General features: G+C 55.5%; 1 protein-coding gene across 9 annotated transcripts in view; it reads left to right on the top strand.

Moving 5' to 3' along the window:
• Positions 1-16,217, top strand: part of DAB2IP (DAB2 interacting protein) — a 104,386-nt gene extending 88,169 nt beyond the window's left edge. For 4 of the 9 annotated variants that reach the window (XM_019630008.1, XM_019630016.1, XM_019630011.1 and 1 more), the window contains 7 exons: positions 561-739; positions 2,848-3,736; positions 4,490-4,642; positions 6,805-6,998; positions 12,095-12,182; positions 13,095-13,165; positions 13,393-16,217. In XM_019630008.1, the coding sequence (XP_019485553.1) occupies positions 561-739; positions 2,848-3,736; positions 4,490-4,642; positions 6,805-6,998; positions 12,095-12,182; positions 13,095-13,165; positions 13,393-13,588 (1,770 nt within the window). In that variant the 3' untranslated portion in view covers positions 13,589-16,217. Of the gene's footprint in view, positions 1-560; positions 740-2,847; positions 3,737-4,489; positions 4,643-6,804; positions 6,999-12,094; positions 12,183-13,094 lie in introns of all 9 variants that reach the window. The other 5 variants (XM_019630010.1, XM_019630015.1, XM_019630009.1 and 2 more) reach the window with 4 other exon arrangements.
• Positions 16,218-20,840: the final 4,623 nt, after the last annotated feature.

Raw genomic sequence — 20,840 nt, 5'->3', positions numbered from 1 at the left:
TCAGTAAGCCGTGACAGTGAAGTTGAAATGGGCCCAGGTGCCGCCCTGTGCCTGGCCATCCATTCGTTAATTGTCTGACGGGCACGTGTGGTGTCTGCGCCATGCCTGGACCCTCTCCATTGGGGCTCAGTTGTTGAAGTGAGTCAGGCTCCATCCCTCCCTGTGGAGTGGGGGACACTGGAGGGGCTGTCCCTCCCAGAAGCCTGTCGGATAGGGAGGTGTGGGGCGTCTGGATTGCACGTGGGCTCTCCTCTCTGGGGAGCCACCAGGGTAGGATGAACTAGGGTCAAAGGCTTGGACTAGGTCAGTGCGTCTCCACGTGGGCCTCACAAACCCTATCCCAGAAACATGTGGGGAGCTGGCAAATATGTAATACGCGGATTCCTGGGCTCCACGCACCCCCCTCACCCCCTAGACTTGCCGGGTCTGACTGGTATGGGAGCGAAGGTCTGCCTTTCTGCCTGGCTCCTTGGCAGTTTCGAACCACAATGGCCGCAGTGTGCTTAGCCTCCCCAGGTGGCCCCAGCAGTTCTCACCTTCCTCTTGCTGTGTCTTTGCAGAGCATCGTGTCCAAACTGGGGCCCCTTCCTCGGATCCTAAGGGACGTCCATACAGCGCTGAATACCCCAGGCAGCGGGCAGCTCGCAGGGACCAACGACCTGGCCTCCACGCCTGGCTCTGGCAGCAGCACCATCTCGGCCGGGCTGCAGAAGATGGTGATTGAGAACGATCTCTCCGGGTAAGGGCTGCCAGGTGCGCGGGGCATTGTGGGCTGCATGTGCAGACACGGCACAGACCACCTGCAGTCTCAGTTGGGGAGGAGAATACCTACACGGTGTTTATAAAACAAGCCAGGGGAGACTCAAAATGTGTTGTCAGGCCCTAAGCAGTGAACCTCCATTTGGGTGCGAAATCAGGGAAAGCTGCATGGCAGAGGTGGCACTGAAGTTTTGAGCTTCTTAGGACCTATTTCCATTGATGGAAAAGGCATTCTGGGTAGAGGTACTAGCAAAGAAGCCTGGAGAAAGGCACCATGTTTATTTTTTTATTTTTATTTTTTTAAGCTGAGCCATCCTGCTACCTATTGGCAGCTTAGTGGCAGCTCAGCTCGGACTGGGCATCGAACCGCTGTTGCTCAGAGCTCCAACTCTTGAGCGAGCTCTTAACGAACTGAGCCACTCAACTGGCCCTAAAAGACACCATGTTTAGTTGAAGAACAATTACTGGTCTCAGATACCTCCAGATGATTACCCAGGAGAGTGTTAAAAATACCTGGTCTGGTATTTTCTGGGCCTGAATCAGAATCCCCAGAAGTGGTGTGCAGGGGTATGTGTTTTTTAGCAGGAGCTGGGGTAACTACAAGGCTTTGAAGCTGGGAGCCCCAGAAAACTAGAGAGTTGAGGCCCAGCCCTCACTCTGAGCCCTTAGTCCTGGGCTAGTGTAAATAAAACACACGCAGTGGTGAGGGAGGCAAATGTTCTCCAGTGCTGATGTCAAAATGAGGATATTCCTTTTAAAAAAGTAGGTGTTTATACTGAATCATTTATGCCCCTTCGTACACTCCCCTCCCTACTGGGGGCCGTCTTGAACCAGCTAGTGAGGATGAGGCTGGGGCAGCAGAGGGGGGTGTCGGTTCTCATCCAGAGCTGGCAGCAGTGACAGGCTTTTAAGCAGGCAAGGGTGTGGAAATCAGGACCCTAGGGAGTGGGCGTGCAGGACTGGAGGCCCAGGAAAAGACCAGGTGCCACTTCTGGTCCCTCTGAGTCATGGGGTTCATTCATACAACCTGCCAAGTGAGGTAAATCTTGAGCTCCGGGTGGGATACACCTTGGCTGAGAGACGTGGGTTTTGAGGAGACCTGACCATGCACGCAGCTGCTCTGGGCTGCCCTCGGCCCCTGCTGCCCAGCTCACAAGTGCTGTGACCCAAGTGGCCGCAGCCTGCCCCAGCTGAGTCCCATCGGTTGGGACTTGGGACTCTCTGCATCCCAGGCTAAGCCCACTCTAACTCCCCATCGCAAGCTCATGTCAAATCCCCATGTCCTTGCTGCCTCCAGCCCACTCAGAGCCCTCTTTACCCCACGTCCTCTCCTCCGAAGCCCGGCTAGCCCCCCCACATTGTCCCTTCTTCCTAGGAGCTGGCTCCTGGGGAGGGGCCTGGGAGAGGCTGGAAGACCCGGGGACGGGACGGTGCAGCCTGCCGCTGCAGGTGCAGACCCTGCCTGCCTGAGTCATGCCTTGAGGATCCTCCTCTGAATCCTTGTTTTTCGCATGAACGCCAGCCCCCGCCTGCCAGTCAGTGAAGGGGGGCGGCAGCAGGAAGCTCTGCAGGAGATGCTTCACCGGCCCCACTTCGTTTATCAGTCTGATTAGGAGCGAGAGGGAAGAGGCTTTGAAATCCGAGTTCTCCATGCAGGACCCTTGGATAGCAGAGAGCCACGGCATTGTGGGTTTGGGTTTGGCTAAGGGGAATTTTCCAGAAAACTCCAGACCTCAGCACCCATCACCCCAAGATGCAGCTGAGCAGGAAGAGGGCCTGCCAAGCAGCCTGGCCTGGTACTAGCAACGCTGGCCCCTAGTGCAGAGGTTCTGTGCAGGAGCAGCCGTCTCGGCCACTCGGTCCTGCTGGTGGCTTCTGCCAGGGTCAGCCGCCCAGGCTGTGGTTTGGTTTTGCAGCTGGACCGCTGGTGCCCAGGGCTGCCCCTCTTGCTGCCCCGGAGCCTCCCCCTCCCCCGTCCCCTTCCCAGGCCTGGCAGATTGGCGGGGGCTCTCGGTTTGGACCCGCCTTGCCACATTCACAGTTCTTCTTTTCCCCCTTCTTTCCCTGTGTGTGCTTGTCTCCCTGCAGTCTGATAGATTTCACCCGGTTACCGTCTCCAACCCCCGAAAACAAGGACTTGTTTTTTGTCACAAGGTCCTCCGGGGTCCAGCCCTCACCTGCCCGCAGCTCGAGTTACTCGGAAGCCAACGAACCCGATCTTCAGATGGCCAACGGTGGCAAGAGCCTGTCCATGGTGGACCTCCAAGACGCCCGCACGCTGGACGGCGAGGCGGGCTCCCCGGTGGGCCCCGACGCCCTTGCCGCCGACGGGCAGGCACCTGCAGCTCAGCTGGTGGCTGGATGGCCGGCCCGGGCAGCCCCGGTGAACCTGGCAGGGCTGGCCACAGTGCGTCGGGCGGGCCAGACGCCGACCACGCCGGGCACCTCTGAGGGCGCACCAGGCCGGCCCCAGTTGCTGGCACCGCTCTCCTTCCAGAACCCCGTGTACCAGATGGCTGCCGGCCTGCCACTGTCGCCCCGCGGCCTTGGCGACTCGGGCTCTGAGGGCCACAGCTCCCTGAGCTCCCACAGCAACAGTGAGGAGCTGGCGGCCGCTGCCAAGCTGGGGAGTTTCAGCAGTGCCGCCGAGGAGCTCGGGCGACGGCCGGGGGAGCTGGCGCGGAGGCAGATGTCACTGACTGAGAAGGGCGGGCAGCCCACGGTGCCGCGGCAGAACAGCGCCGGCCCCCAGCGGAGGATCGACCAGCCGCCACCCCCGCCCCCACCACCACCGCCCGCCCCCCGTGGCCGGACGCCACCCAACCTGCTGAGCACCCTGCAGTACTCACGGCCCTCGAGCGGCACCCTGGCGTCGGCCTCCCCCGACTGGGCTGGCCCTGGAGCCCGGCTACGGCAGCAGTCCTCCTCCTCCAAGGGCGACAGCCCAGAGCTGAAGCCTCGTGCGGTGCACAAGCAGGTCAGTGGTGCTGGTGGGGGGCGGGTTGGGCTCTCCGGCCAGGTGGGCTGTCATACCTGTGTCATGCTGCTCCTCTCCGTCATTTCATCTCCACCTGCACCCAGCTGCCATCCCATGCTGAAGGATGCCACATTCGGCCCCATCCCGTCAGCCTGCCATACACCACCAACCCTCCCCCAGGCCCACTGGCCCCTGCCTCACTGGCCCCTGCCTGAATCCTGTGAACGAGGGACACTGTGGCCTTAGGGTCCCTCTGCCAGTCCTCCCAGAGACAGCTGGGTCAGGGATAGAGGGAGGGTCAGTCCATCTCCATTTCCAAGCCTGTTAAAAGCCCTACTCAGGGTAGGAGGCGACTTGTCCCCCAAAGGCCCCATTCCTGCTCTGAGCTGACCTCCAAAGCTCAGCTGCCAGGGTACCTGCGTGTTTCCTGTCACCCAGGGGCTGACGTAGTATGTGGAACTGACGTGCTCTGGGTAGAGCGCCTGGACTGCCAGGCCAGCTCACCCGTTCTCACCTGGGCAGCAGAGAGCAGCTCAGGAGGCCACCTGGACGCTTGGCTCTGACTCAGGCTGCCGTCTGGGAGTTGGAGCTTCCTGGGTCAGGTGTGCCATTGTAGGTGTCCAGTCAGCTGAAGGTCCCCTTCTTTCCTGCTGTGCCTCTGAGCCACTTGTCCCATGGCTCACCCAGTACCACGCCCATCCCCTTTCTCCCCGCTGCCTCCCTCCAACCCCTCACAGCTGTGTTTCATTGTAGGGCCCTTCACCCGTGAGCCCCAATGCCCTGGACCGCACGGCCGCTTGGCTCTTGACCATGAACGCGCAGTTGTTAGAAGACGAGGGCCTGGGCCCAGACCCCCCCCACAGGGATAGGCTAAGGAGTAAGGAGGAGCTCAGCCAATCAGAAAAGGTAAAGCTGGGCCCTGGCATTTGGGGACAGGGCGGGGCTGCTTCCCTTGGCGGCTGGCAGGACTCTCTCCTCTCAAGCCCTGAGTGGGGGCGGTGCTGCTCAGTCCTACAAATGGCCGGTCCCCTCTCAACCCCTGGTTTCACCTGAGGACAGCGGTCAGTGGAATCTGCAGGAAGATCAGAAAGAGGGCTCTAGCTTAGACCCGAGGTCTCCCATATGGGCTTCACATGAGACTCAGCTGGGACTTGTACTGAATCCACTCCTGGGAGCTGGTCATCGGACCTCTGGGAGGTCCCGTCCCCAAGTCACTGGCAGCTGAGCTTCAGAGAATCTGGGACTTGAGGGTCAGGGGTGCCAAAGAGGTACACGGAGTCCCGTGAGGGAGCCTCATGCACAGGGAGGTGGAGGCACGGGTCCCCGAGACAGCTGGGAGAGCACCGCAGCCGGGCGTCCTCCACTCTGGGCTTGTGCCGGCCCAAGGCCTGTCTCCTTCCCAGCCTCCGTCTCCACCGCAGCCAGGGTGAGCGGTGGGGTCAGAGATGTTTTCTTTCTGCCACGGGAAAAAATTGCTTCTAAAATATCCAAGTCCTACCCCACCACACACATCCAGCATTTAGTGGACAGTGGAGGCCTCTATCCTCCAAAATTCTCTGTTGTGGCAGCTGCCTTGGTTCTATGGCTGGTTCTCGTCTCCTCCTGACGGCCGAGGCCCAGGTGGACACAGAAGCAGGACCCCCCCAGGCAGCAGCCACTTCCCCTGCTCACCTTTGGTGCCCTCACCCCTCTTGGCCCCAGGAAAGCCTGTAGCAGCCTCTCAGGCAAGGGCACGGAGGTCAGGGTGGCACTCTCCCTCCCTGGCGTAAGGCGAGGTCCATGTCCATGCTGCATTCCGCCACCCTCCACCACCCCCTTGGTCCACCGCATCCACCTGCTTTCACCATAATGTGAAGGGGACCAGGGGACATGGGGCACAGTGCTCGAAGAGCCAGAGTCTGGCTGGGAAGCAAGGAGGGCCAGCCAGCCTCACCCCAGGCTCCCTGCGTGAACCTGGGGCCAGGCTCTACCTCTCCGAGACTCGAATGCCCACGTGTGAGTTGCAAGGACGGCCTGAACGATTGTAGGGTCAGGCTGCAGCTGGCGTGTCCTCTCTCCTCGTCCCTTGGCTGAATGAGCTGCTGCTGCTTCTCTCTCCCTCTTTGCTGCTAACCCTCACAGGCAACCCCAAGAGGCTTTGGTTCCCTGAGCTCCCTGGAGACCTGGTCCTGCCTCTGTCCGGCCCTTCCCACAGCCCTCTGGCCAGCTGGGCAGAAGACCCGGGATGGGGCCAGGGCCATTTCTCCCGGAGCCGGGCTCCCCTGTGGGTCCAGCTTTGCTTCAGGGGTTACATTGGGGTGGGGCTGCGTCTCGCTGGCTTTGTTGTCTCCTGACCTTGGGACAGCCCTTTGCCATTGAGTGAGCTTTGCTCCCGTCACCCAGGACTCACGGAGAGGCTCTGCTTGCTCCCCCAGCCCTGCGTTCTCACGGCACCCTGGCCCGGAGCCCTTGCTTCCGGCGCTGACCCTGCCTTGCCCTCTGTCCAGCCCACACAGCCTCCCGGCCTGCTGCTTCTCTTGCTGCCTGACACATCCTTCTCTTCCCCAAAGGCTGAGTGTGCTGGGCTAAATCAGGCCCGGAAAGCCGGGACCACTTTGCCCTTGACCTCTCTCCCCCCCACTCCCCTGCTCCGCTGCCCTGGCTTCAGGGTCAGGTAGGGGCTGGGAGGCGGGGATCTTACCCCACCTGTCAGTCACTCCACTCTCCGTGGGATTGGGTCTCCTCCCCTTCGGGGCCTCAGTTTCCCCTCCCGTAGAGACCCCACAGGGCACCGTCAGATCCCCTTAATGTATCCCAAGGTATTCTAACCTTTATTGTAAAAAGCTCAAGACCCTACTTAGACCCTTACTTCCGAGATCTGGGTTTGAGTCTTCCTCCCCTCCCAGCTGTAAGGTGGGGCCCGGGCAGCTCGGTGTGGAGAGAGCCCGGATGGTGGGAGTCTCGGCATCCCCTCGCTGTGTGATGCTGACAGCCCGGGGCTCCCTCCCGTCCTGTGCTCCTGCTCGGGCTCATGAGGCTGTGCTCTCTGTCCTGGGTGCTGTGCCCGTGGCACGCTGCCCCCCTGGCAGGACCTGGCAGTGCTGCAGGACAAGTTACGAATCTCCAACAAAAAGCTGGAGGAGTACGAGACCCTGTTCAAGTGCCAGGAGGAGACGACGCAGAAGCTGGTGCTGGAGTACCAGGCGCGGCTGGAGGAGGGCGAGGAGCGGTTGCGACGGCAGCAGGAGGACAAGGACATCCAGATGAAGGGCATCATCAGCAGGTGAGGGTGTTCTGTCCCCTCTCTGGCTCCAGCCCTGGCCTCACAAGCACAGAGGGGACAGACCTGTCCACCGCGCCCCCCCCAGGAGGCTCCGGGTCAAGGGAAGGGCCGATCAGCTGCAGGATGAGCGGAGTGTGAGGTAGGCAGGAAGAGTGACCCGGGCAGTGGGGACAGCGTGGCACAGGCCTGGAGGTAAGAGGTAGCCTGGCGTGGGGAGAGCCCCGACGCCGTACTGTGCGTGTTGGAGGCAGAATGCAAAACTGGGCCTGGTGGAAGTGAGGTCAGCTGAGGCCAGCTCCCAGAGGGCCTGTGGGCCCTGTAGGGGTCACATCTTTTTGGTAAGTGCTCTCAGGGGAGTTTAGAAGCTGGATTGGGATGCCAAGAAAGACAGTGAGGCCCCAAAGTCGGAATGGAAGTCACTTACATTCAGTGGGTGAATGTGGGAAGTGAGAGAGAAGGAGACAGAATAACCCTCAGACTTCTACCAGGAGCATCTGGCTGGGTGTGTCATGGTGCCAATTACTGCGATGGGGAACTCTGGAAGAGCAGTTTGGGTGAGGCAGGGGAGGGATGACAAGGCCCGTTGTGGATGTGTTGAGTTTTAAGGTACCCATGGGTAATGCAGGAAGATTTCCAGGGGGACTTGGCTTTAGTGCTGACTCTCATTTTTAGCGATGGCTTATATCGGAGTGTGTGTTGATTCCCTCTTTCTCTCCCTGCTCGTGGGTGGGGTGGGCACACCCCTCTCTGTGTGTGTAGGCAGGGAGTGCAGTCAAGGTGCAGCTTCTAGGCGAACCCCCAGAGACCGGCTCCTGGAGTTTACTTCCTTATGACAGTAATAATACCAAGTACAAGAAGGCCAGTGGATTTGTAGCTTGTTTGTTAACACGGCACAAGAGCCCGTCACCTGGACAGGCTCCACAGGTGTGCAGTCGCCAGGACACCGCCACTTGGCCTCACGCTTTGTCCACTGCAGAAATCCTTCCCAGATTCTTCCTGTTTAGACCGCCTGTTTTTCTGCTCCTAATTATTGCTTCTTTCACTGACCTGTGGGCTTGTTCACTGGAAAATGGTTAGCATGAGCAGAGGGCGTATAAGTGGGGTGACCAGAAGCCTACCGGGCACTTGACCGCCAGCTCTGCGCGTGGCTGACTTCATGTATGTGGCTCCAAGAACGGAAACACTTTTCAGCTTAACCCCCTGTTGTGCGTCATGCCTGTTATCTGAGAGGTGCGTGCCCTCCTGAAGTCAGTGGCTTATTTAACACATTTACTTCTAACCAATCCTGGTATGTTTCCTTCCTAATGTAAATGCCAATTATCGGGTCCATTTGGTTGATAGTGTCCAAGTTTTCTATATATTCACTGGTTTTTCTACTTGTTTACTACTGTCACTTATTGAGAAAAGGATGTTGAAGTTTCTAATCATAATAATTATGGATTTGTCTTTGTCCCTTTATTGCGTTGATTTTTGCTTTATGAACACTGAAACATGATTCTGAGATGCATACACATTTGGAATTGTTATGTACTCTTGATGACTGACTTCTTTAACGTCATGAAACCACCTCCTTTAGCCCTCGTAATTTTCCTCGCTCTGAAATCTTTGTTTGATATAAATACAGCTGCCCCAACTTTCTTTTAGTTAGTTGTTAGCCTGGTATATTCTTTCCCATCCTTGTACTTTTAATCCATGTACGTGTCTCTGTAAAGTGAGTTTCTTTTATAGACACCTTATTGTTCTTGCATTTTATCTGACAGTTTCTGCCTTTTAATTGGAGTGTTTGGGCCACTTACATTTAATGTAATTGTCAATATAATTATGTTTAAGCCTATTGTCTTGCTACTTGTGTTTTATTTTTACTATCTGTTTTGTTCCCCTTCTTCCTGCCCTCTTTTGTATTGGGTGTTTTTGATGATTCCATTTTATCTTCTTTATTGACTTATTAACTCTTATTTCTTTGTTGTCACTTCCAGCAGGGGTTGCAAACTTTCTGTAAAGGGGCAGATAATAAATATTTTAAGTTTTGCAGGCCATATGGTGTCTGTTGCAATTATTCAACGCTGCCGTTACAGCAGAACTATTTGTGTGGCGTGGCTCTTTATAAAAACAGGCAGCGAGCACAATTTGGCCCTCACCTTGGCTATAATAGTCGGCACTCTGTCATTATCTTGGTTCCTCTGTACTTAATGTACCGGTTTTCTCTGGAATTTTTTTCTGAGATTTATTTCTTTATCACTGATTGCCAACAATTTGATTGTGATGTACCTTGGTATGGTTTTATGCGTGTTTCTTGGGTTTGTTGAGCTCTTGGATCTGTGGGGATATAGTCACGCCTCCCCACCCTGTTTTCTGGGATTCCCATCGCACGTATGCTAGGCTGCTGTATATTGTCCCACATCCTACTGATGCTCTGTTTCCTTTTTCCTGTGATTTAGATAATTTCTATTACTATGTCTTCAAGTTCACCAATCATTTCTTCTTCAGTGTCTAATCTGTTCATTCTATCCAGTATTTTTTCATTTCAGATATTGTATTTTCACCTTTAAACTTTCACTTTGGTTTAAATCTCATCCATTTCTTCTCATGATGCTCATTTTTCTCTATTTTCTTGGACATGTGGAACATATTTACAATTGTTATTTTAATGTCCTTGTCTACTAATTCTATCATCTGTGTCTGTTTTTAATTGATTAATTTTCTTCCTGGTTATGGGTTATATTTTTCTACTTTTCTGCATGCTTGGTGATTTGTGGTTACATGCCAGACATTGTAAATTTTGTGTAGGTGCTGGATACTTTGTGTTCCTTTAAATATTTGGGGGCTTTGTTCTGGGATATAATGAGGTTACTTGTTATCAGTTTGATTCTTTTGAGGCTTATGTTTAAGCTTCATTAGGTGGGTCCTGGACAGCCTTTCATCTAGGCCAAATCTGGCTCCGCTGTTGAGGCAGTTTCCTTCTGGGGATTGTACCTGAGGCCCCCTGTTAGTACATCTTTCCACTGTGCTTGGAAGGAACATGAACATTCTTAAGGTGGTTTTGTGAGCTCTTTTCCAATGGTTCTTGCCCCGGCCTGGCTGTGTTCTCACAGGCATGCAGACCAATCCTCAGGAGATAGGTAGAGGTCTCTCTGCATCTCCTCGCACTCTGGCACTGCCCACGAATCCTAGCTGTCTCACCTCCCTGCCCTCCCTGGGTCTCTTCAACTCGGAGGATTCTTCCTTTCTTTTGTTTGGCGTGGACGCTGCAGGCATTGAGCAGGACTCACCTCGTGCGTTCCCTTCTCGTAGGAGTCACTGTACTGCACTGCCTGTTCAGTGTCTGGCAGCCTTTGTTTCGTATATTTTGTCCAGTTTTCTAGTTTTGTTTTTGTTTTTGTTTTAATGGCAGGAGGGTAAGTCCAGTTGCTATTACCTCACCACAGCTGCGAGCAGAAGCCCCTCCTCCCGGTGAACTTCCCTTCTGATAATATCTTCCCCCTCCCCTGTCTTCCAGGCTTTGCTCATGCCTACCTTCTTGTGATTAGGAACCCCCCTTAGAGTGGCCCCACACCCCTTCCTCCTGATTAGTGCTGTTACCCCCTACCCGATGGACTGCTCACGGCAGCTCTTGGTACCTGCCCCGGCACCGTTCACCTCCCTTCACCGTTCACTGTACTGACTGCCACAGGCCCAGTGCTCGCCCGGGGGCTGGGGGACTGCTCTCCTGGGCTGGAGAAGCTGTGACGGTGGGGACAGAAATGAAGTCGTGGGAGCTGGTTAGCTCATCTGACAAGTGTGTGTAGAGTGAGAAGAACGGGGTGAGGCAGAGCCTATGGAGCCCTAACATCCTCGGGGCAGACGGTGCAAGGCGTCTACAAGCAGTGGCCTGGGAGCTAGCAGGCCAGCCCAGAGAGGAGGGGGTCCGGAAGCTAAAGGGAAGGAGTGGGAAGATGGGGGTGGTCCAGAGTGATTGACGGGTGTGTGAGACCAGCAGGATGAGACAAGGAAGGGTCTCGGAAGGAGCAGCTGGTGACAGCGCCAGCGTGCCTTAGCTCTGAGCGTCTGCTCTGCTCAGTGCCACCTGCAGACCTCGCTTACCCTTCAGATGCCCAGTTCCCTGTGTGCTCCTCCCACCCCCGCTCCAGGACAGTTAGCTCCTTCCTGCTGTCTGTCCCTGCGGCCCCCAAGCTTTCCGTGCAGGGCGTAGCTACCGCCTGCCTGTCTGTGTCCCTGCTGTCTTATGAGCACCTTAAAACTCTTGCTGTGACATTGGGATATGTTTTCCTGTGGCTTGCACTATCAACAGCAAAGATGTTTTGTATGCCATATTTGGTAACATTTTGTAATACATTTTTTTATGTCATCAATGCCATTAGATTCTAATTTATCTATACTTAAATCTAATTCATGCCCACTTAGCATGTTTTGAGTATTTTTTACGAAAATTCAATATAATGGTAAATTTATTACCATACAACAGGTTTAAAATTAAAATGTCATTGATGTACAGAGCAGCTCAAAATGTTATCAAATGCATAAAATAGTCAAAATATCAACTTTTTATTTTTTGTGGATTTTTGACACATTTTGGGGAAAAAAAACCCTGAAATCAGTTAAGGCAGTAAAAGAGTTAAGGGGGAGGACTACTCTTCATTCAGTTCACTACCACGAGCGCCCGGCACAGCCTCAGTGAATACAGAGCGGGAGAGAACGCTCTAGAGCCCTCCAGGCTTGTCTTCTCACCCAAACCCCAGGCCCCATGACTTCATACCACCTGCCTGGTGGCTCTGGGGGACAAGACGTGTCCAATACCCACTCCCACCCACCTTGGCTCCTGGAGGACTATCAGGAAAGGGGCAGCCCCAGGGGCTTCTGGGGATCTCAGAACAGAATCAGGCAGGTGAAGTACAAGGAAGGCGGTCCAGCCCGTCGGTGGCGGGGGCCAAGTGGAGGGCTCTGTCCCAGGCCGGTGTGGGAGGCCTGTGGCCCAAGGAGGGACCCTCCTCGCGTGTCTCCTAGGTGCAGGTGCAACGGCCTGGGTCCACAGGCCCCACATCCTCCCCATCATCTGCTCCCTCAAGTGCCAGCCTGACTGTCTTTGTCTCTGGTTGCAGGTTGATGTCCGTGGAGGAGGAGCTGAAGAAGGACCATGCAGAGATGCAAGCAGCTGTGGACTCCAAACAGAAGATCATCGATGCCCAGGTAGGGGGCTCTGGCCCTTTGGTCAGCCGCAGGTGGTAAAGGATGTGGGATAAGGACCGGGTGACTTGGGCTTCTCCACATCCCCAGTCATACCCTACTGCAAAAACTGCAAAGGAATAGGAGACTAGGATCTCTGCTCGGAGAAGTCAGGCTTGAGGGTCTTGGTGGACCACAAGCTCTCTAGGACAGGCTGTGAAAGGGATGAGGCAGCTCCTCCCCCACTGGGGCAACTTGGTGGGTATCGCCTTTCACCAGAGGTGCTGACCAACGATGGAAGCTATTAGGAGGAAAATGGGTAAGACGGGGGTGTGTGTGTGTGTGGGTGTGTGTGTGGGGGGCGGGTGCGCGCGCGCGCGCGTGCGTGTGTGACAGGCTGGGCAGAGGGAGCAGCAGGGGCTCTCGCTCAGAGCTGTGGCTTCCCAGCTGCACTGAGAGGGGAGACATGTTAGAGACTCGGGCTAGAGACTAGTCTCCTTCACCCAGGGCTGCGCCCTTTTCCTCTCACTCGCCCAGGATCAGGACCAGGCCTTGCTCAAACTAAACTACGCACACCGACCAGGACCTGTGACCTTTGTGTGTCCCACGCACACACAAATGAACAGGGCACCTGCCCTCGGGGCCTTGGGTGGCTGATAGATGATGCCACCAGAGCTGCTGTGTGTGGGATGAGAAGCAGGTGATGCGGTGGAGACGTTAGGAAGGCAGACTCCAGGCGGTCGTGGCCCGTGATGGCGAGGCCACCCCCTCCCCCACTCGCCCACTGCTCCACAGCCTCGGTGCCTTTCACCCGTGGAGCATTCCTGGCCGTCCCTGCATCTCCTCCAGGCCGCCTTCCTCCCTTCCCAGCCCTTCAGCCGCGGGGAGACCCCTTTCCCATCCCGTGACCCCCGCTCACACCGTCTTTGTCCACAGGAGAAGCGCATAGCCTCCCTGGACGCCGCCAACGCCCGCCTCATGAGCGCCCTGACACAGCTCAAAGAGAGGTACAGCATGCAGACCCGTAACGGCATCTCCCCCACCAACCCCACCAAATTGCAGATTACCGAGAACGGCGAGTTCAGAAACAGCAGCAATTGTTAACCTGCCCGAGGAGAGGGAGGACTGGTGGCCCAGGGCAGGGCCTCGGCCTGGGGAGGAGCACCCCACAGTGGCAGCCCCAGTGCGGGGGGCGAGAGGCCCAGGCTTATCTCCCCGTGCCCTCCGCCCGCAGTCCAGGAGGCGGCCACAGAGGGAGCAGAGACCGACGCGGCGGGAGCCCGCTCCCCTCTCTTCCGGCCCAAGAAGCGTGTTGGGTGCAGGCCCAAGAGACTGCAGGCGGGGAGTGGGACAGCCTGTGGGAGCAGGGGGCCAGCCAAAACATGTCTCTGTTGGTTATTGAATTCGGGTGTGTCACCTTTCCTTCTTGACCTGGCCAAGTGCATGTACCCCCCCATGCTCCCCAGGGAGGGAGCTGCCCGGAGAGGCGTGGGATCGAAGAGCCAGGGGCCCAGGCTCCCTGGCGGCCAGGCCCCTGCCCCGGGGGACCTGCCCTTCAGTTCCAGGAGCTGACAGGCCGGTCAGCAGGCGGGCAGAGGGCGGGGAGGACGGAGCTGCCAGAGTTCCGTGTCCCCTGCCCGGCTGGGCACCCGCCACTGCATGCAGCCTGTCGGGGACCCTTCCCCCTGTGAGGAACTGAGGAGTCACCCCAAACCTGTCCTCACACTCCTGCTTTTCCTTTCCTCCCTCCCTCCCTTGTTCTGCCAAAAAGACCCAGTGAGGCTCACGGCTCTGTCTTCTGGGCCCTCACGCCCGTGGGGAGGATCTGGCGCCTCCCTCACTTGCCACCCAGGCCCAGGCTGATGCTCGGGCTCCTGAAGCCAAAGATCTGGGCAGAGCTGGCCCAGACGGCACAATGCGTGCTGCATGCCCCTCTGTGACCCTGCAGGGAGTGGCCGCTGGTGCTCACCCCGAGACAAAGGCCGACCTTTCCTGATTGATGGTTAAAAAAATTCTAATGCCTGCGGGCCCTGAGAAGGTGGATAACTGTGATTTTTTTTCCTTTCACAGTATGCATTAGAAACAAAAGCCCGCTTGCTCGCTTGCTGGAACACAGGGGCCTTTTAAATTGAGCGTGCGCACTGCATGGGAAATAGCGGCCCTGGAGGATGTTAGACTTGCTCCCTCTCCAAGACAGCAGCGGCCTGCACCAGGCCCCGTGTGTGCGGCCGGCCTCCTCACCCTTCCCGGGCCCCCAGCCAAGGACCCAGGCGCTGCAGACAGGCGTGGGGCACACCCCACAGCTGGGGCCGGTTTTCCTCAGCTCTAGGCTGCTCTGTAGCTTTTCAGCCCTCCCCGCCCCCGCTTGCGGGACCTAGGTGGGCAGGAGCTTGGGTCTCTCTCTGTCCCTCTCTGTTCCCAGCCCCAGCCCTGGGTACAAGAGCTGGGACATTCGCCCCGCAGCAGAGTCAGGGCCTATCCAGAGCTACCCCTCTGCTCAGCCTCAGGAAGCAGAGGAGACCCTTGGAAAGAGCGCCGAGCCCTCCCTTCCCCCTGGGGCTGGAGAAGGGCTGCCACGATGCCACACAGCCCACCAGGAGGGCGTGTGCCACACAGCCCACCAGGAGGGCGTGTGCGGGCGGGGCGGCCCCAACCACACTGCCCCCTGTCCTGGGCCCACGCTCTGGGGATGGGCTCGTAGATGAAACCTGCAGTTCCTTTAGGCCAGAGACATGCTGGTGGGGCGAGGACAGCCCCCAAGGGTCCCAGACCTCAGGAAGGCAGGCCGCGGGGGCCGAGGCCCTGCTCCCACTCTTGGTCTCACAGGCAGGGCCTGGCCCCAGTGAGGTCCTCTGGTTCAGCCTCGTCCCCGCACTGCCCAGTGAGCCCTCCCCTCCTCCCCACCCCACTCCTCTCCCGCCGACGCCTCGTAGAGCGCCCTCGGACTGAGCACCTCGTAGCAATACAGGGGGAGGTTCCCGGGGCCCGGCCGCAGGCCGCAGGAGGGCAGTGTGGTGGGCAGAGCTGGTAGCCCCTGGCCGAGAACCTTACTTACCTAGTGCAAAAACTGTAAAAGTGTACAGACTCGTCACAGATTTTTATCTGAATTGCAAGTCTGACAATTTTTGTAAATGTTCTTGGTGTTTGACTGTAATGTAACTATTTCACCTAATGGTTGTACATAGTCCTTTAGTCCTGGTGCTGCTGAGGGCTACCTGGGACCGCTGCTCTCTGATGGTTTGTATTTTATTTTTTAATCTAGAGAACAGTATTGGGCAGGAGGAAGAGGTTTGGGATTTGGGTGTTGGGGTTTTTGCCCTGCCTGTGGCATTTATTTGTTTGCTTTGCAGAGGTGCTGTCTGTGTGGGGATGATGGGGACATGTGCCCTGGCTGGGCCAGCAAAGGGGGCTCCTGCCCGGGCCACACAGAACCTGTGTCTTGGTGTCGGATGCTGCCTGTGGGCAGGGCCAGGTTGCCTGAGGGCCCGGAGGGATGGGGAGTGAGAGAGAGCAGCCCCTGCCCCGGGAGGACCAAGGTCCCAAGCCCAGACCGTGCTGGAGAAAGCTCTCCTCTCCTTTGCCAACACAGAGGCCTGACTTTTTTGCTTAACTTTTATGTTTAGGGTGAAGGAAACTGCCAAACTTCCTGTAAGTGAAGACTCTTTCCGACTGCCCAGTAAGGGGGGTGGGGAACCGAGGCCAGAGCTCCACGAACCCTCCCCCCACCCACCCTTCAGAGCATCTGCCTGGGGTGCACTTATCTCCCTCCCACCCCCTCCGCCTGCGGAAGGCAGACTGTCCAGGGAAATAGCCCCTTTTCTACACACACGGCCCCAAAGCCATCCCGGCCCCCACACCACCTCCCTGCTCCCCCTTTTGTAAGTATGTGAAAAGGACAAAACTGCAAATGTTGGAGTCTTGGCTGGAGCCCCCTCCAGCTGCGACTTTTAACTGTGTAATAATGTACAGAGAAAGTTGTTGGTGTTCTAAGACTGTGTGGCTGTGCAATTTCTGTACATTTGCAATTAGAAATATTAAAGATTTATTTAGCTATTTTAAGCCTGCCTCGCCTCTCCATTCAACTGTGTCTCCGGAGATTTTCCAGGGGTGACTCAAGTCGTGGGCTGATACTTGATATCGTCACGGGCCCAGGACTTGGTTCACCCTGGTGGCAGTTGTGGACAGGGAAGACCCCTAAGCTGGTGGCTGTGGTGGTCTCGGCTCACTGAGTGATCTGGGAGTATCCCCTCCTCCAGGGAGTAGAGCAGATGAGCTCTTCAGGCTCTCCGCCTGGCCGTGTCCAGCTCAGAAGTGAGGTCCTTAATGGCCCCACAGCCTCCTGGGAGCTCAGCCCCTCATTGTCCCGCAGCAGACACCAGCTCCTGGCAGGCTCTGCTTTAGGTACTGTCCCATCTGCCACCAGGAGGGGAGAGGCCCGGGGATGGGGCAGGGGGTGGGGGAGCAGGCAGGGAAGAGGTTGGCCCAGGGTCACCAGCAGGTCATGGCTGAGTTGGACTAAGCCCAAGCTTCTGAGACCTAGAAGGCCCCACCTTGTGGTGCTCTCCCAAGCCTTACCCACCTGCAAGGCTGAATCCAGGGCCTCTGCTGGGAACAAACCAGCCCCCAAGGCCCTTAGGCTGCGCACCTGTGCACAGGGAACCCTGCAGCCCTGGGTCCTACTCAGCGACCAGGTCCCAGGTGCTGCACAGTAACCCCTAGGGGTCAACACATCCTCTTTTTACACATTAGGAGACCGGCTCAGAGGTTCAAGTCCAGGTTCCAGCCCTAGCCTGACCCCTCAAACAACACGGACATGGGGGCTGAGGTTCTGCGGAGAGTAGGGAGATGTCTGGTTAGGTCGCCAGATGGGCACCCTGGTCTGTCACGTGCACAGGTGTCGGGCTCCTGCCAGGGACTCGGGGCCCAGGTGTCCAGCATTCTCAAGCCCCAGGGCTGCTCCTGTGCTTTTCTTGAAACCGGTGGAAAGGCTGGTTTGGGGGCAGGGCGGCAGGGCACAACAGCCACCACCCGCTCCCAGCCTCGCCACCCTGCTTCTGCTCCAGCCCGACCCCCTCCCCCACCCCAAGGGCCCCTTGTTTGAGCCCTGGGGTAGCTCCAAACCCTTGTGGTCCTGTTGGGGGGTGGGAAGTGGGGCTTCATCCTGCTCCCCAAACCCGTGCTTTTCAACGCTCAGCCATGAGGACGTGTTAGTGCCCTGCACTGGCCTCTGACTGCGTCCCCCACCCCACCTCCCGCCGTCAGCCTGGGTGACCTCAGCCACCAGCCCAGCACCCTGGCCTCGGGGGCTCTCTACCTCCAGTCCCCTGTGAGGACCCCTCCTTCTGTCACATCCTCCCCATCATGCCTCCCAGGCTCGTGTTTTCGCTGCTTCCCCACCAAACTTAGCCCTGCGTCTCCGTCTTGGCCCCTCTCCTGGCTGTATATGCTTTGTCCACATCAGCCCTGGGTCCACACAACGGCCCCTGCTCTCTGGGTGCTAAGCACTGCAAGACAACAATGAAAACAACTACAGTTCCTGCTGTGCCCCCACTGTGGGTTCCTGCCTCCCCCATTCTCCGCCATACCCCTGGTGTCAAAACGAACTTGAACCTCTTCTCAGACCTCCCAGCCACACACTCGCTGCTCCAGGAGCCATGCTACCCCTCTGGGGAGAGATGCCTGCACTGACCCCCTGACCCTCCCCTGGCTCCCAGCCCTCATCCCTGTGGGCACATGAGAGGAGGCGATCCTCTGCCTTCGCAGGACAGACCCTGGCCGAGGCCCGACCCTCTCACCCCTTGCGACCTTAATCACTCCTAAACCTTCAGCCTCACTGACCTTTCCTGCGGCATCTGCACCAGCACCAGGTCTCCACCTGCCCCTCACCGGATCCAGCCTGGGCTGTCTTCCCTCCCCTGCAGCCGACCTTTAATAGCCTTTCTTAATGCATGCTGCCTCCAGGGACCTGCCGTCTCTGCCTCCTCACAGCCCCAGCCCACCACCATATTGCCAAACCCATGGGCCCCCTCACTGCTTCTATATAGCTGGCCCCAGTCCCCAAGATCAAGGACTGCTATCCCTCTGCTGGGGTGGCGTTGTACGTAGAATTCAAGGGAATAGCAGTGAATGGTAGATAATCTTGTGGACAGAAGGCATTTACAACAAAGGCACCAAAGCCATGAGCCTCTGTATGTGGAGCAAATGGCATCAAATAGGAAGCAAAAGCTGGCACTGCAAAGGAAAGAATCGACAGAAACACGATTGCATTTGACACGGGCACACCACCAGTATCAGTTTATTACAGATTAAGGAGACAATGAGAACCCAGAGGACTTGAATAACTAATCAGGTTTAATAAGCAGGGACATGTGAAGCTCTTAATTTAGAGAGCACACCTTTTTGTCAAGTATACTTGGAACATTAAATTAGCCAAAGTTGAGTATATAATGAGATATGAAAACCTCAGAAAGTTGCCCCAAGAAACAGTTGGGGCCACATTATGTTGCCTTGAAGCAATAAAACTAGAGATCAATAATAAATGTTTAATCAGGAAAAAGAAAACCATGAAGCACTTTAAAGAATAAATATTGAGTCAATAGAATTAGATTTTTAAAAACAAACTAGTCTTCTAATTAAACAAGATGTGCTGACCTCATACATTTATCCCTTTTTCTCCCCAAACACCACTATACTGACAGGAAAGAACCAACAAGATTATCACCTATAAGGACAAAACATGGGAGGGGATACCAGTAAATAAGAGAATTTGAAAAGCTTTGGCAGATGGAAGCTAGCGGAGAGGTACCGAGGGAGAGGTGAACCGGAGATGTGCCGATCAACCTGAAGGAGCCCCCAGAAGCTCAGGGCTGGGAGGGCTGGCATGATGCGAGGCAGAGCCAGGGCACCAGGCTGGAAATGGGGAGCCACACCCCAGCCTCCTCCCCCTGCTCTGCACACACAGCCAGGAAACTTCTCTTGACCCCTCATCTCCTTGTGAGGAACTGGACATTTGTTCTCTGGAGGAATCAAACCGGGTATGCTCCGGACTTGGGAACACCAGGCAGAGCAGGGGGCTCTGTGAGGTACGGGGCAGGCAGGTGGGAGGGGGTAAAATGAGCTCCTGTTCTCAATAGCGCCCACCCCACAAGCACCTTCGCTGCTCCCAGAGCCGGCAACTATCTCCCAGGAAGCTGACTGGAACATTCTTTTTTTGTAAAAACTGGCTTTGGAGAAAAGACCTCCAGATATTTCCCCAGTGCAAAGAGTACATCACTCCCAGCACCCCATTTGGACTCCCACCGATCAGTGTGTCCTGTACATGTGCATACTCACGCGTGGAGAGCAGACGGCCAGGCAGCTGAGGAAAGCTTCCAATGAGTACTAGAAACTATTGATACATATGAATTTCCCCAGGCCTCTGCTTCATTAGCGGCAACAAAGCACCCTATTTGGTGGGGAAAAAAGGGAAGGAGGGAAGGAAGGAAGGAAGGAAGGAAGGGAGGGAGAGAGGGAGGGAGGGAGGGAGGGAGGAAAGAAGAGAAAACTTCCACCATGAGAGGGAGAGACCAAATCAACCAGCCCAAGAAAAGAAACAGGAAATAAAGACAATGCAGAAAAGAGAAGAGCATTTAAAAAAATAATAAAACTCCGAACTATAACATCCTAAAGGAGATAAAACAAGAACAGGACACTACTAAAAAAAAAAATCAACAAAGAGTATATATATATATATACATATATATATATATATATATATATATGTATATGTATAAAATATCCAAAAGAAGTGCTAGAATACAAAGTTGATGTATTCTTCCAGAAAGTAGAGCAAAATACACAAATAAAAAAACAGAGAGAGAAAGGGAGAGGGAAAACTATAGGCTCAATCCAGGTCGTCCCACGTCCAACTGTTAGGAATACTTAAAAAAGGGAAAAGAGTAAAAGGAAGGGAGAAAATGGCCAAAGGAATGATAAAAGGACATTCACCAGAGCTGAAGGAAGGACCCAGCACGACAGATGGAAGAAGACCCCTCCAGGGCACAGCGTCATAAATGAAGAGGGCCAGATGTCCCTGAGAGTTCCCGGTGGGGAGTCTTGGTGAGACATCCTGGGAAGAAATGGTGAAGTTATGGTGAGACCAATCGGCAAGATGGTGTGCTTTTTTCTGGCCACAAAGCTAATTAGTGTCCTACTGGGCTATAAACCATAGGCAGCAGGGTTGCATCTTTACCCGCCCCAAACCTACAAGTTAGCAAGTAACTTCACACACTGTGCACAGAAATACATAGTAAATGGCGACTCAAGTAAATATGTTTCCCCTAGATCAGGGATTGGCAAACTTTTGAGACGGAAGAGCCGCCAGGGGTCAGCAAACTGAGGCTCACAAGCTGTAGGCTCTGAAGTAAAATTAAAAATGAAAGTAAAACTATCACATTGGGTTGTCGGAAAAGTCATGACGTATTTTTTCTGGTTTTTGTTGCAAAAATGTGTCATGACTTTTCCGACAACCCAATAGTTTCATTTATAAAATCTTTAAAGGATATTATTCACATAACGGTGATTATGTAAAAATATATTTATGGCTCTCAAATAATTTTTAAATTGTTGTGAGGGGCAGGATTGGCTCTTCCAGGGGTCGGCAATCTTTTGAGACAGAACGTACCGAAAGAGCCGCATGTGGCT

The sequence above is a fragment of the Hipposideros armiger genome, unplaced genomic scaffold (assembly GCF_001890085.2).
Source record: "Hipposideros armiger isolate ML-2016 unplaced genomic scaffold, ASM189008v1 scaffold_880, whole genome shotgun sequence".
Lineage (NCBI taxonomy): Eukaryota > Metazoa > Chordata > Mammalia > Chiroptera > Hipposideridae > Hipposideros > Hipposideros armiger.
Note: the sequence above shows the minus strand (reverse complement) of the source record. Positions and strands in the feature narration are given on the sequence as shown.